Source organism: Penicillium argentinense (genome assembly GCF_028826775.1).
Source record: "Penicillium argentinense strain IBT 30761 chromosome Unknown utg000005l_segment0_segment0, whole genome shotgun sequence".
NCBI lineage: Eukaryota > Fungi > Ascomycota > Eurotiomycetes > Eurotiales > Aspergillaceae > Penicillium > Penicillium argentinense.
This window is the reverse complement of record NW_026622664.1, coordinates 1070110-1083953: the sequence shown is the minus strand read 5'-3', so window position 1 is coordinate 1083953 and position 13844 is coordinate 1070110. Positions and strand designations below refer to the sequence as shown.

Below are 13844 nucleotides of genomic sequence, written 5' to 3'. Positions count from 1 at the left end.
ATATATTTCAAGTACGTTTAACAGAGTCACGCTAATCACACCTTCTACAGAATGAGCAAGCTTGTTGAGCATGTCAGCAAGAAGCCGGTGCCCGATCACCAGAAGAACATCATCTTTGAGGTGACCGCTGAAGACCAGACCGAGGAGGATGTGGAGGTTCCGTACGTGATGGTCAAATTGGCGAAATAAATGCCAACCTAAAAGCTATCTGTTATGCCGAGGTGGCCAAGATTTTTAGTATTAGAGTGACGGATATGATCAACGACCCAATTTCAGCCTAGATAACCAATTCATTGCTCATCACAATGCTTACTGTTGTGCGATTATTCTTATTCCTGCGTATGGTTCCCACTCGTTCCGTATTTGCAATGCTTTGTCAAAGCTGACGGATTTAGGGCTGAGTAAGCATCTCGTCAACGAACGTCATCCCCGCAGTTGCGAGCTCATAAGCCTCTTTTCTTTCTTTCTCTTCTCCAATTAGTTATTGGCTTCGGTGCAAGCTATAATTACCCCTGTTCTGCCCATGCTCTTGGCTCTTCTGCGGTCTCCAGCGTTGTACCATCTTCCACGCTCCACTTTTCGCACAGGCTTCCTCGCAGCTTCCAACCACAGCTTCTCCGCAGGATCATCGGTCAGATTCAGAACTATGGCGGTACGTAAATGATACGTGTCCTTCGCAATATAGTATTAATGGTCTTTATGCATCTAGACCGGCAACTCGGGTAAAATCACCGACTGGGTGAACCCCAATGACAAGTCGGGCGAGTTTAAGCGCCAGCAGTCGGTGTTCCGCAACTTCGTTTCCCGCGAGCCTGGTGCGGAGTTTCCGGCTGAGAAGGACCGTTACCATCTCTACGTCTCCTATGCCTGTCCCTGGGGTAAGACAAAGCTTCAATCGAGCCATTTGCGCTTATGACATGCTAATCAAATTTAGCCCATCGAACTTTAATTACTCGCAAGCTTAAGGGACTAGAGAACATCATTACATTCTCCTCCGTGCATTGGCACCTTGGGGAAAAGGGTAAGCCTTCGATCTCTGATATATATTGTTTAGTCGGATACTGACTCTCCAGGATGGCGCTTCGTGACTTCTGATGAGAAATTGCCGGGAGAGAATACTATCCCTGACCCTCTGCATCCCGAGTTTACTCATCTCCGTGATATCTACTTCTCCAACGACCCAGACTACACTGGTCGTTTCACGGTCCCCGTTCTCTTCGACAAGAAGACCAACCGAATCGTCAGCAACGAGGTAAGCAGCTTTGAACCACGGCTGCATTGGCCATAGTATCTATATAGAGTATTTCTTCGCTGACACACGATAGAGTGCGGAAATCATCCGCATGCTCTACTACGAATTCGACGATATCCTCCCAGAGCAATACAAGAAGGTTGATCTATTCCCGTCTGCCCTGCGCAATGATATCGACACCTCCAACGAATGGATCTACAACGACGTCAACAACGGCGTCTACAAATCTGGCTTCGCAACAACCCAGGAAGCCTACGAAAAGGCCGTGACGACTCTTTTCTCCTCGCTGGACAAAATAGAAGCCCATCTATCCAAGCAGCAATCCGTCTCGAAGTACTTCTTCGGTAACACCGTCACCGAAGCTGATATCCGGCTCTTCACGACAATCATCCGTTTCGATCCCGTCTATGTCCAGCACTTCAAGTGCAACCTGCGTGATATCCGCTCTGGTTTCCCGGCTATTCACCGATGGGTGCGTGGCCTTTACTGGGATATTGATGCTTTCCGCTCGACAACCGATTTCGAGCATATCAAGAAACACTATACCAAGTCGCATAAGCAGATTAATCAGTTTGCTATCACGCCGCTTGGGCCTGTGCCGGATATCCTGCCTAAGGAGGAAGAGGTCCCCGCTGCGAAGGCTTCCTAGAATAGGAGCGCACTGAACGGAAGGCTCCTATCCTGACACCCTTATATTCAGAGTTACAGTAGGATCAAAAATGACAATGCAAATATTTTGAGTACCATGCAATTTGCTCTACAATCGTTTAGTACAGTATTTGGTTTATTGGTATAGCTCTACCGGCATCGTATGTTATCAAATATGAGATTCTTTTGATATGTACAGAAATAAGAGGCAGAACCCAAGTGGTGTTGCGTGTGAAACCCACATGCCTCGACGCCTTGCCATGCAGATGGTTGGTAGTAAATGTGTTATCCTATTGTCTACTGCCGAGATCCTCTTTCGCACGGGATTTCTGGAAGAAATCCACGAAAAAAAGGAGCAAAAGCAATTAAGAGCAATGGATAAATGCAAAATAGAAACAAGGTCAAGCCAAGCGACACATGATAGCATGTACAAATGAGCAAAACCGCACATGTGACCTTGTTTTGCGGGTATCTTGGTCAGGGTTTTTTACCTTTGGATCGAGAGCGAAGTAAGGAGAATTTGATGTTCAAGGTGAAAGTGAGTTTAGCTGTTTGTGATATATTAGGTTGATATGTGGAAGATGATAGTATATGGCGGCCATCACTTCAGACCCAGCATCCGTTTCGAGTTCTCGTAAACCACGTAACTGATGGAAACGGCGGGTGCCACCTTCAGGAGGTTGGGTGTGAGACCCTTGTAGAAGCCGCGAGGTCCCTCTGTTTGGAGGGTTCGGCGGGCAACATCGCCAATGCTGGCGTATGTTGAAGGATGCAGAACGGTGCCCTGGGCCTGAAGCCGAGTTCGCATCACGTTCAATGGGTAGACGACCGAGGCACTGAGGCCTCCACTGATGGCACCAATGGCGCCTGTAACGAAGTTGTTGAGTGGGACGTCGTCTTCGTGGCACTGCTTGATGCGAGCCTGCCGGGCGAGAAGTGCACGCTTCAGGTACTCGAAGGTCGTCAGGTCGATGGCAGCATATGGGAACATGCCCATCAGACCCAGGGGGAGTCCACGGAAGAAGCCGAACAAGCCATTGGCATTCCAAACTTTGCGAGCAGTGGCCGCAATGAGTCTGTTACCCTTCAGGCCACCTTCGACAGTTTCGCATTGCATTCGGAATTTCAATGTGTCGAGGGGGTATACAAAGCATCTAGCAAATCGTCAGTAATGGTATTTCGAGGGAAACAGAAGGTCGACCTACTGAGCCACCATGCCACCGATACCACCGGACAAAAACTGGGAAGTAGGAAGAAGGCGCTTAGGATCATTGTGACCTTCCATCCGAGCGAAGAAACGCTTTGCAGACTCATACGCTCCGAACTTGATCGCAGACTCAGGCATGACTTTCACAACATTGAGACCATTACCTGCGTGGTGTTAGTTAATCCGAGAAATTTATATTGGGAGTATATGGGTGCATTCGAGATTCATCAACTTACCCGCAAACAAGCTTCGCATGCCACCTGCACGCCAGAGCTCTTTCAACGCATCGACGAGGGTTTTGGACGCATTTCCGGCTGCAGCGAGTGGTGCACCCTCTTTCGCCGCACGAACTGCCGAGTTTTTGACGCCCGTCTGGGCAATGAGGTACACTTTCAGACGGTCGAGAGGAGCAGTGACCGTTCTGGACACAACGCCCGCAATCCCGCCTGCAGCAAAGTAGCCTAGTTGAGGTGTATTCTCGGTCAACTTCCGTTCATAATATCGCAGAGACATCCACATGGCGATGGTCTTGGGGATAGGCAGAATCTCCAGCTCGAAGTCACCGCCCACAGCAGTGGGCAAGTCAGAGGGCGGGCTGGTCTGCGCGTAGGCTGATGGGAGGAGGGAGGCGAGGGCGTGCAAGGAGAGGATATTGTACAAAAGGCACTTGAAGGCCGAAAGATAACGATTAAGAAACGGAGATTCTGTACCTAAACCCTGTAGATCATTGATGTGGACATCTCCTTCCGGGTTTAGATTGCCCGTGGCCGTATAGTATGAGAGGACTGCGTGGAGGTCGGACGGAGAGCGGAGAGGTAGGAAGAGGAGGAAATCTCTGGAAAATGGTGCTCGTGGTCAGCTTCAATCCTGCAAATTATTCGGAGCGCGTTCATTGCGGTTGTCTCATTCACTAGGCCGATCCGGGAAAGGGTGGGTAAGTCGAACCTCCATTCCGCGTACGATATCACGCCGTCATTGTTTTTGTCGACCTCGTCGAAGAACTGGTCGAGCTTCGAGTTCGATACGGTGACACCTGAGTGTGCGAATGCGTTCCGTAGTTCATTCTTGTCGATTTCGCCGTTGTGGTTGCGATCGATGGCCTGGAACATCTGCCAAAGCCCAGATTCGGTATGGTTGATAAATGCCTGGAACTCTGTGGTGCGGGAAAAGGGATGGTTTAGATTCACTTCAAGGAAAAGAGGATCGCTCGAGAACTGACCGGCATGATCTATCTGACCGTCTCCATTCGTGTCGACCTCGCGCAAGATACTGCGCAGCATGCCATCTGCGTTTTTCAGAGCTGCGACCACGTCAGTCGGGACTGTTCGGCACGGTTTTCGGGACGGAGACCTCGTCGGCACTCACGGTGGTCCATCTTCTTCAGCCCTTTCTTCAGCCCGTTCAAATCGATATGGCCCTCCTTGCGCGCATCAAGCGTCTGCCAGAGCCGGGCCACTCGTTCGTCCCGCTCATCCTTCGACTCGCCGGGTGCCATGTTGAGAGGAAAATTGTTATTGAGCACCCGGCATGCTTCGAGAGCGCATATCCTCCGGTGGATAACAGGGTCGTGGGGGGGGGAGGATTAAGACTCCGCAGGGGACTCTTTAAAGGTCAAGCATAAAAATGAGCATAGGGAGAGCTCTGCGGGTGGGGAGGAATGATTAATCGGCGCCCGATCATTGCTGCAACACCTTGACGCCATCGCCGGGCCGGGCACGGGACTAGGGCTGGCCCTACTTTCCTGTTTGGGCCACCCCGGCTTGCTCTCCGGACTTCTGCTATGCCGCTGCCTTCTCGATACGTCCTCACTCGCAGACGCCGAGGGCTTGAGTGGCAGACAAAGGATGCATCTTCGTTGAGGCGAGTTTCTAGTTCATCTGAGATGGCCGCCAACTACTGGGCTTCGACCCAGCGCCGATATTGGCTTTTCTCTCGTGAGAAACTGGCGGAGGTTCGGGAGCGTTTGCGGGACCGCGATAAGGTCACGCATTCCCAGTTTCCTCTTCCAGACCAGCGTCTGCTGAATGTCTATTTCAATCAGCGTAAGGATGGTTCCCCCATCGATGATCGATTCCTACTAATCCATTTCAGAACTAATTAAGCTGGGGAAACGCATGTCCACTCGGCAACAGGCGATCGCAACCGCTCAGGTATACCTCAAGCGGTTCTATACCAAGAATGAAATCCGCCAAACAAACCCCTATCTTGTACTTACGACCGCATTCTATCTGGCCTGCAAGATGGAAGAATGCCCCCAGCACATTCGTTTTGTGGTTGGAGAGGCGCGTGGCCTATGGCCAGGTACGTATGATGAACCGCTCATGCCTTATACTCTTGCGCTCTTCGTTTTCAAGTCAAATTGACACTTTTACAGAATTCATCACTCCAGACGTGGCCAAACTGGGGGAGTGTGAATTCGCTTTAATCTCTGAGATGAGCTCCCAGCTCATTGTACATCACCCATACCGGACTCTATCCGAGCTCCAGCCCGAGCTCCCCCTCAGCTCGGATGAGGTGGCACTCGCCTGGTCTGTAATCAATGATCATTATCTAACAGATCTGCCACTGCTACATCCACCTCATATCATTGCGATCATGGCGATCATCGTTGCTGTGGTCTTCAAGCCGTCTCACCCAGGAGGCTTCCCTGGCTCCGCGCAAACTGCGTTGGCGGGTGCGATGAGAGATGGATCTGGCATGAACATGCTCGCCGCCGCTCTTGGGGATAATTCCGGGGCTGGTCCTCCTCGGATTCACAAGCTGGTTCAGTGGTTAGCGGAGAGCGAGGTGGACATTAAAGCCGTCATCGAGTGCACCCAGGAGCTGCTCTCGTTGTATGAGGTATGGGAGCAATACAGCGAAAAGCACTGCAAGGAACTGATTGGGCGAATGGTAAAGAGCAAGAATTTGGACAAGTGATGAGGTCTACATGCCAGTCTTCTCAGTACTTTACGATATGGCGTTTTGGATTTAGGAAAGGGTTTTTTTTGTCTCCTAAGTATCATCCGTTACTGACGACTCTGCATTGCATATGAGCATTTTAGTTTTCATGTTTTCATGTTTATCGTTTTCTGCATTGAACAAACACTTGATTTAAGTCTTAAATCCAAGCATAGAACAAAGAATTTTCTGATGTCTTGACCGTACGTTCCTTCGCGTAAGTTTAAGAATCATTTCATCTGAGCACTAATCTATCGAATGTCTCGCCTAGACGGTAATGTCAATTTCTTTCTATTTTGGCAATTCAGGCGAACAAAATCTGGTAGATACATTTGAAATATTATGTAGATTTCAAACTCAGATCTACGTGAGAGTCTATCTGGAAAATATATAGTATTATACATGTATCCCCTTATGCATTTGGAGAATATGCAGAGGCTTGAGTCTGTAAACAAATTTAAAGTTCAATCAATCGAGTAGACTCGAGATATATCGAACTTTTGGAACGTACCTACGGCGTCACTGTTGGCTCTGCGGGGTTGTTTGTATTCGGACTAACATCTGAAACCACCGCAGAATCGGAGTCCGTTTCGAGGACAACTACAGAGTACACGGCATCAAGATTCATACAGAGCCTGTGGCAAGGTTTCAAACGAGACCGTGGCAACCAGATTGTGTCTTCAAATCCCCTTGCGTGAGGTCTGGGGAAGGCAAACGATCGAGTCAGGGTTCTGTTGACCCCTCACTGATCCCGGTCACGGCTGTGCATATGTAATGCAGTTAGATCTTAGCTTAGGATCTGAGAGATCTCATCGCATGTCGTGCACTGACCGAGCATGGGCTTGGATGCGTCAGCTGCATGATTCAAGCTTCAATTCACGGTGCCTGCACCTGCGCCTTAGTGCCTACCGTAGTGTGCACCGAGCAGTCTATTCGCTCTTGAAAGTACATATTTGCCGCGCTACGCATTCTCTCTTCCCCCTTCTACAGTTTAGAGTTCGCTAGCAAGGCTCGAAATAGAATTCGGGATGGCCGGTTCCCAAAGGAGCGGTGAAAGCAGCGAGGACCACGAGGTGGTACGTTGACGGGTGAGCCCTCGAGGTACTTCCCATCGAGGGGCCTGTCCGACGAAGTGACTGGACACGAGGGGAGGACCCCCCGACTAGGGGGCACTCGGGGTGTTCCAGCAGGCGCCGGGCATTCCCAGGCTCGGGTCGGTCAGGTACATACGCAATGGAAGAAGGATCCTTAGCATGAGCATCTGCCACACCTTGGTGGAACCTCCAGAGGGTTTGGGCCGTGAGTCACAAATGCAACCCAAGGAGGCCAGCGACACGCCGCATCCCGTAACTCGTTTGATGGGGACCCGGCTGCCGATTTGGGAGGACGATGGGTCCGGCGGGATCTTGTTTTGGAGAACAACATTGGGGGGCGCGTAGCCAATAATGAGGAGGCCGTATATACAGTGCACCTGCAGCATCAGTCGTGGCGTGGTCTTATCGAGCAGAATCTTCCCCAGTGCAGTAGTCACTGCGCCCCTGTGTGTCGAAGGATTGGGGAATCCCAAGGGGGGGCGATCAGCGATCAGCAGCCACAGCCGGGGCCCTATGGGGGAGGGAGAATGTGTGCCTGGGACCTGCGAGACACTGCAAACTCAACATGGGCGTAAGCTCTACGACGGGAAGAGCAAGCTCGAACTTAGAACCTCGTCCAGTCTGTACTGTGTACAATATGGAGTACCCTCAGAGAGAGTATGGGGTCCAACGGTCCCTCGTGTACTCACGGGTGTGCCTGTACCGGTCGAATAAAAAAGGAAGCGCCTCAACCCTCTATGGAATGTTCCTCTTCCGGGAGGCTGGGGGGAATCCCTAAGGTGGTGGAGCCGTGGTCAAAAATGGAGGGCGACAATCCGTATTGTGCATAGCCCTGCGATGGAGACCACGAGTCCCAGGGCACAAAATCGAAGGTATCGCATGTCGGAGGGCGTCATGGCATTTACCTTGGGGAAAAGCCGATCACTGGCGACCTGCGTAATGAGGCCGCAATACCGTACGGCCACGCCGTTCATCGTGGGCTTGGGAGGCAAAGGGCGCAGCCACTCGTAGACGCAGCTAGCGGGTGGATCGCGTCACTCCCTGCCCCAACGGGACTAGGGGGTGATTGGGTCGACGACGTCACGTTGTTTTGTCCCGCAGTAAAGCGGCCGGCGGGTGCTGAGAAAACAGTGGGAAACTGGTGGGAAGCGCCCTGGTGGAGATGCGACGAGGGCGAGGGGAGACGGCCATTGGGTCAAGCCAGGCAGTCGACTCTCGCCACTGCGGCCGCTCGGCCGGTCTTGGTTGGTGCATGTTCAGCCGGGGCCCTCGCTAGCGCCGTTGTAGTGACCACCCCTTACCAAAATTACCGCTGGGTGCGGACAGCCCTGCAGCGGCCGGTGGGTGCTCGGGCAAGGGCGTGACCGTACGGTGACCATACCTCTGTCTCCCCCAAAACACCCACCCCTCTTTTCTCATTTCCCTCCCACACTCGATTCTTCTAATCTTCTCCTCTACCATCTTGTGCTATACCCAACTGCTTCCAGTCTCGACTTCCCACTTTTCCTTCTCTTTCCCGCCCTTCTACTCTTTAACTACGTCTTCTCTTTCTGGGTGCTGGCTTCCCTCAATCCATTCCACCCCGTCACGATGTCTGCTTTCTACAACCACCACCACCACCACTACCAGCAACAACACCCTCACGCCCACATGTCCACCCAAAATCACCACCACGGCCGCCGCCGGGCTCCCAAAATGGCCCAGCAGAATGCTCAGCGTCAGTTCCGGGGTGTGAAGAGCATGCGGGAATTGGCCGAGGCTCCCGCCGTCACAGCCTTCCGGGCTCGTTTCGAAGCCGGTCGCTCCTTCGATCTCGATGACGACCTGGAGTTCTGTCCCAACCTGCTGACCGAGGACGACGTATGTTTTGCTGATCACATCTCCCTTCGATCCTTCTCGCCAAGGAAGGAAATCCCCCAGGAGATAACCTTGAAAAGCTTGCGAGCTAACGGTCACTCTTTTTGCCCCCTGCAGTTGCACTCTATCCACTCCGCCTCCTCCGACCGCTCCTCGCTCTCCAGCGGGTCGCCCGATACCTCGCCCCTGCAACACCAGATCCAGCCGGTGCAGCAGGTCACCCCATCCATCTCCCTGTCGCCTGCTCAGGCCAATGCATACGTCCACGCTGGGGTTACCGGTAACATTAATCACGCAAACTACCAACAGGCCGCCAACCAAGCCAACAGGACTCGCAAGGTCATTCCCATTGTCAACCCCAACACCGGCATGACCCTCGCGAGCCCGCCCTCATCCATCTCCCCGGCGATGATGCAGACGGCCCAGCGGCGATGGTGAGGACCTTTCGTGGTCCACAGGGCCTTGCGCTCTCCTCCCTAGCGGCATGTTTCTTGCACGTCACCTGAGTTTCTGCATCATCCGAATGGTCTCCTTATCGCAGGTCTTAATACTTTCTGTTTTGATCTTTTTATCTTGCATAACTTGTCTCATACGGGCTTTGCATTCGACACGACACCTCTGGAGGGCTTCTTCCTTTTCTACGAAATACGGCGATCGACCCCTAAAAAATCCTTCTCAAAAAATCCGAAAATTCCTTCGAAAATCCGGCTATTGTACATACCACCCCTTGTTTTCCTCTTCCGCCGCCGATTACGAACCGACCTTTCGCCATACATCTAGATCACTTGCGATGCTTCTAGCTTGTTGCCAGCGACGGTGCTTGCGATATGATTCTATTTTTTGCATCCTTTTTTCGAACGATACCGACCGTCTCTCGGGAGGGACGAGAAACCCCTATCTTCATGGCCTCCCCTGTTTCTTTTCGATTGGGGCCGACCGATGATGTACAGAACGGTGACTTGCTACTTGACGTGCATGTTCCATGAAACCGGAGTTGTTTTTTGTACTTTTTGGAAAAGGGGGAGGGTCGCTCGCGAGCGACTTGGGCCCGAGCTCTCTACTCACCTACGCTGTGACTTATTTTTCGACGACTTCCTTACACTTTTGGATTCTCATTGTTTGGGGTTAATATGTTCTTGGGGCGGGATGGATTTCACATTTTTCAAGGATCTAGAGGCGGAAACGATACACGTCTGCATTGCTTGGGCACTGTTGAAATATCTGGGTTGTGCTTTTTGTCTTTTTCACTACGGTTTTGCTCCTTGGTTTTCTTGGTTTTCATTGGGCTTTTATCTTCCTGTATATCGGTTTTATCGGGGGGATGGGTGATACGCGATACTCATTACTTCCTTGCCACGGGGTATAGTGGCTGGTTGGGTTTGGTTGCGAGCGAAACCATGGGATGCGGAGTTGTTGTCTGTTTGGAATCGATATCCTGGGGGTCTCTTCTCGCGGTATTGGCGAGTTTTAGACCATATGCGTTGAGAATGGTTTTGTTTTTTTTGGTATTTGGTTTTGGTCATGTTTGGTGACGCCCACTGTTTATTTTCACTCACTTCACTTCTCATGTCTGCGTTTTGACTCGATCGGTTCATCGTCTGGTGCCCAGGACTTTTTGACAAAGGCTTGGGTGCAGCTCCTAGAGAGTCATGAATACGCTGTATGATGCTGATTCCCATATTGAACCTTCTTGCACACTGTCATTCAATTACATCTCATTTGTTCATATTCTCAATAGCATTTTTACGCTACTGGTGTATTCTGGACAATTGATGTGACCATGACCGTTCCTTATTTCTCTTCTGTCATGAACTCTCCTTCATTCCGTAACAAAAACATGAACTCATGCTGGAATGCCTTTTGCCAGTATCATATTTGCCATTGCGTACTACCACGCGATATCAAATTCTCCATCCCATCCCCCGCATGGCCTCAGACCGGAATTCATTCTCGGCGCCTGTTTCGCTGATGCACTGGGTGCAATATTCCCGTGCATCTAGATGATCTCACAATTCACACGACACTCGAGGAGTCGCAGTACTAAATAAACAGCCGGCTGTTCACAAGTGTTGGGGTGAGGACTTGCAAGTTCATCACTCTATGTAGAGATATATATACCTTGCCCCGAGTAGCCTCGACTATTAGGCTTGTGAGATATCACATATTCTGCATATTGGCCTATTGACCCGATCAGCCTAGAAAAATAAGGAATCAGTACTGAAAGCCAAACTGTAAATGATACAGGTTGAGAAGCATGTGGGTGCTCCAGAAGGAACGAATTTGGACAGATGCCCAGCTGCGAAACGGCAGAACCTTGGAAGTCTAGCTCCTAGAGGTGGCAATGTGTCAAGGTATTACTAACAACAGAATATGATTAGTAGAGGTAGATTAAGGTACAGAACTGATTACTGTAGCGTATCTGTACAAGTACTTGTCAAAGAAACTTTACGGTATTTTATGATGGATGATATGATTATGAGTGATGATTTCGATGATGTCACAATAATCGGTTGGTGCCAATTTGTTTCGGTAAACTCGCAAACAGCCCAGCACGGAAATTTCTCTATGTGGGTTTTTTTTTGATGATCGACTGACAATCTTTCCATCTAATGAGAAGTTGAAAAAAGCTGGTTCAAGAGGGCGGCTGCTATTCCAGCGGGCCAGTCTGAGCGAGTAATTTTGATGCTTGTAACGCCGTGAGCTTGGGCATTATTAGAGTTGTAGTAACGCCATCTTAACAGGGGGTGCAAGCTATGAACAATAAAAAGCTCAACTATGATTCCCAATCTTTGCATTCTTGGGAGACCGTGGTATTCGTTATAATCTTCTTCGCAATGAATTCGGGATTGCTAGCCACGGATGATCAATCTTGAAAGCGAGACTTCAAGGACCCAAATTTCACCTCTCTTGCGATCATTCCGGGAAGCAATACCGAAATCTAGTGCCAAAGTATTTTCTCGCCTGTTATCAAGTATAAAAGATGGAATGCACTGCCTGGAAGGTGAAGTTGTTGTGATATAAAGCGGCGTCGCAGAATACTAATACGCGGCAATACCACCCCAAATACCTTGGCGGCGTGTGGAGATGTCGTCATGGCCGGTCGCCCGGGAGTATATATGATGAATCCCGGCCACGTTTCGGCTCGACGGTTCTCCCTCGCCTCTCGAAACCACATAATCACTCCTCCAACCTGAAATAATGTCATTCCTCCCCTCCATCCGGGCCAACGCCCGCCGAGTCGCACAAGGCACTGCCCTTCGCCCTACAATCTCTACATTCCACACCTCCGCGTCGCGATCAACTCTCAAAGAAAGTGATAAGAGTGAGCTGGATAACTTATGCCCCGATTTGACCACACGCTTACCCCTCCACAGACCGCGATGACCTTCCCAACCTCTATGAATCACAGAAAGAATCCCAGGTGAAGAAATCCAAGGAAGGAAAGGGACATTGGGACCCGAGTCTGGCCAGCAACAGCGAGGCAGATGTAAGAGCCCAGCGACCGGAATTTGTTGGAGTTGAATCAACGCTGACTCATTGTGATAATAGATTAAAGCCGATCGAGGCGAGCTGGGTGGCGGTGATAAGGCCTTCCAGGAGCTGCAGCAGAAAGAGAAAGCCAAGAAAGGAAAGGTAGCATGAGCGACTAATGTAGCATGATGATGATTGCTCTGCTGTCTGTTGTAAGGAGTTTGGGATACCGGGATGAGAAGAAAATGCAATCAGCTGCACCTTGACTCGACCTTCCTCTTAGATTGAGCCATCACATTCTGTTTTTATCTAGGACTAAGCCAATGAATTGTGATGAGAGAAACACAACAGTGTAGTAGATGTACTGTCAAAAGGTAGTGTAGTATGTCAACCAGGAGAACTGGTGACAGGCTAGTAGGCTCAATTCCAAACGCCGAAACCCTCTCAGTAGAAACAAACAAGAAGCAGAATCAGCTGCCCAATACACCCGGAAAGAACGCCCGCTCACAACAAACAGATAGGGAATAGACTCTAGCCCACCCTTTATTTCAGAATCACAATGAGAATAACCAAGATAATAATCAACCCAATAATGGTCATCATACTCCAGTTCTCACCTGCGCGGCGCCGGAATCGATCGATTCGCCGCCGCGCAGTATTCAGGCGGCCCTGGTGGCGCTCAACATCTTCATCCACCCCATCCAGCAACGCAACATGTCCATCTAACTCATCTCCAATTTGAATACTCAATTCATGCTGTCGGCCAATCGACTCTCCAAGCTGGTCTAGCTGGTCGTCTTGATCGCGAATAACCTGCGAATGATGGGCATGGATTTGCTGATTGGACCAGTCAGACTGATCAACAGCCGACGGTTCATCGCGATACGGATAGAGATTCTGGCGGTTCCGCTCTTCCTCGTCGATCTCATCCTGTACGGCTGCAGCCGCGGCCGAATTGTCCATGAAGCGTACCGATTTAGACGGGGGATGCTGTGGGACGGGCTGTTTGAGATCGGGCGATGTTGCGGACCAATTGGCGACATCTGCATCTGGGTTGGAGGAGCCAGTGTCTGTGCCGTAGAACTGGGATGATAGGTCGCGTAGTTGGTCATTGAGAGGGCCAAGTTGGTCTTTCAGAGCAGCGGCACCGGTGCTATCATTGGACTCGGTGAGATGGGTTTGTTCGGCTTCGACGGTCCGGATGCCCTCTCGGAGTGACTCGAGGGAGCGGGAGATTTCGCCATCTTGCGCATTCGGCTCGAGATCAAGAGAAATTGCGCGCTGTCGCTCCAACAGCGAGAGCTTGATGTGGTCGGCGAGAAGGAAGAGCTGCGACGGGTTTGACATGGCGATGGTGTCAGGCGAACGGCGAACG

The 13844-nt window shown here is 50.8% G+C and overlaps 6 protein-coding genes across 6 annotated transcripts; 4 read left to right on the top strand and 2 right to left on the bottom strand.

Annotated features, from left to right (window-relative positions):
- Positions 1-51: 51 nt before the first annotated feature.
- Positions 52-1901, top strand: N7532_005199 (Glutathione S-transferase omega-like 2; the record flags this gene model as incomplete). Its single annotated transcript, XM_056617693.1, has 3 exons — positions 52-171; positions 1055-1252; positions 1326-1901. The coding sequence occupies 3 exons, from the start codon at positions 52-54 to the stop codon at positions 1899-1901; spliced, it is 894 nt and encodes a 297-aa protein (XP_056473852.1).
- Positions 1902-2501: 600 nt separating this feature from the next.
- Positions 2502-4602, bottom strand: N7532_005198 (calcium-binding mitochondrial carrier protein; the record flags this gene model as incomplete). The annotated part of the gene is made up of 5 exons (XM_056617692.1): positions 2502-3054; positions 3106-3271; positions 3344-3942; positions 4068-4407; positions 4473-4602. 5 exons carry the CDS (start codon positions 4600-4602, stop codon positions 2502-2504), a joined length of 1788 nt encoding a protein of 595 aa, XP_056473851.1.
- Positions 4603-4989: 387 nt separating this feature from the next.
- On the top strand, positions 4990-6026 carry ssn8 (cyclin-dependent protein serine/threonine kinase regulator SSN8; the record flags this gene model as incomplete). The annotated part of the gene is made up of 3 exons (XM_056617691.1): positions 4990-5149; positions 5199-5408; positions 5482-6026. 3 exons carry the CDS (start codon positions 4990-4992, stop codon positions 6024-6026), a joined length of 915 nt encoding a protein of 304 aa, XP_056473850.1.
- A 2705-nt stretch (positions 6027-8731) lies between these two features.
- On the top strand, positions 8732-9436 carry N7532_005196 (DUF4452 domain-containing protein; the record flags this gene model as incomplete). The annotated part of the gene is made up of 1 exon (XM_056617690.1): positions 8732-9436. The coding sequence occupies one exon, from the start codon at positions 8732-8734 to the stop codon at positions 9434-9436; it is 705 nt and encodes a 234-aa protein (XP_056473849.1).
- A 2760-nt stretch (positions 9437-12196) lies between these two features.
- On the top strand, positions 12197-12640 carry N7532_005195 (uncharacterized protein; the record flags this gene model as incomplete). The annotated part of the gene is made up of 3 exons (XM_056617689.1): positions 12197-12320; positions 12373-12485; positions 12548-12640. The coding sequence occupies 3 exons, from the start codon at positions 12197-12199 to the stop codon at positions 12638-12640; spliced, it is 330 nt and encodes a 109-aa protein (XP_056473848.1).
- A 372-nt stretch (positions 12641-13012) lies between these two features.
- N7532_005194 (syntaxin family protein) lies at positions 13013-13816 on the bottom strand (the record flags this gene model as incomplete). Its single annotated transcript, XM_056617688.1, has 1 exon — positions 13013-13816. The coding sequence occupies one exon, from the start codon at positions 13814-13816 to the stop codon at positions 13013-13015; it is 804 nt and encodes a 267-aa protein (XP_056473847.1).
- Positions 13817-13844: the final 28 nt, after the last annotated feature.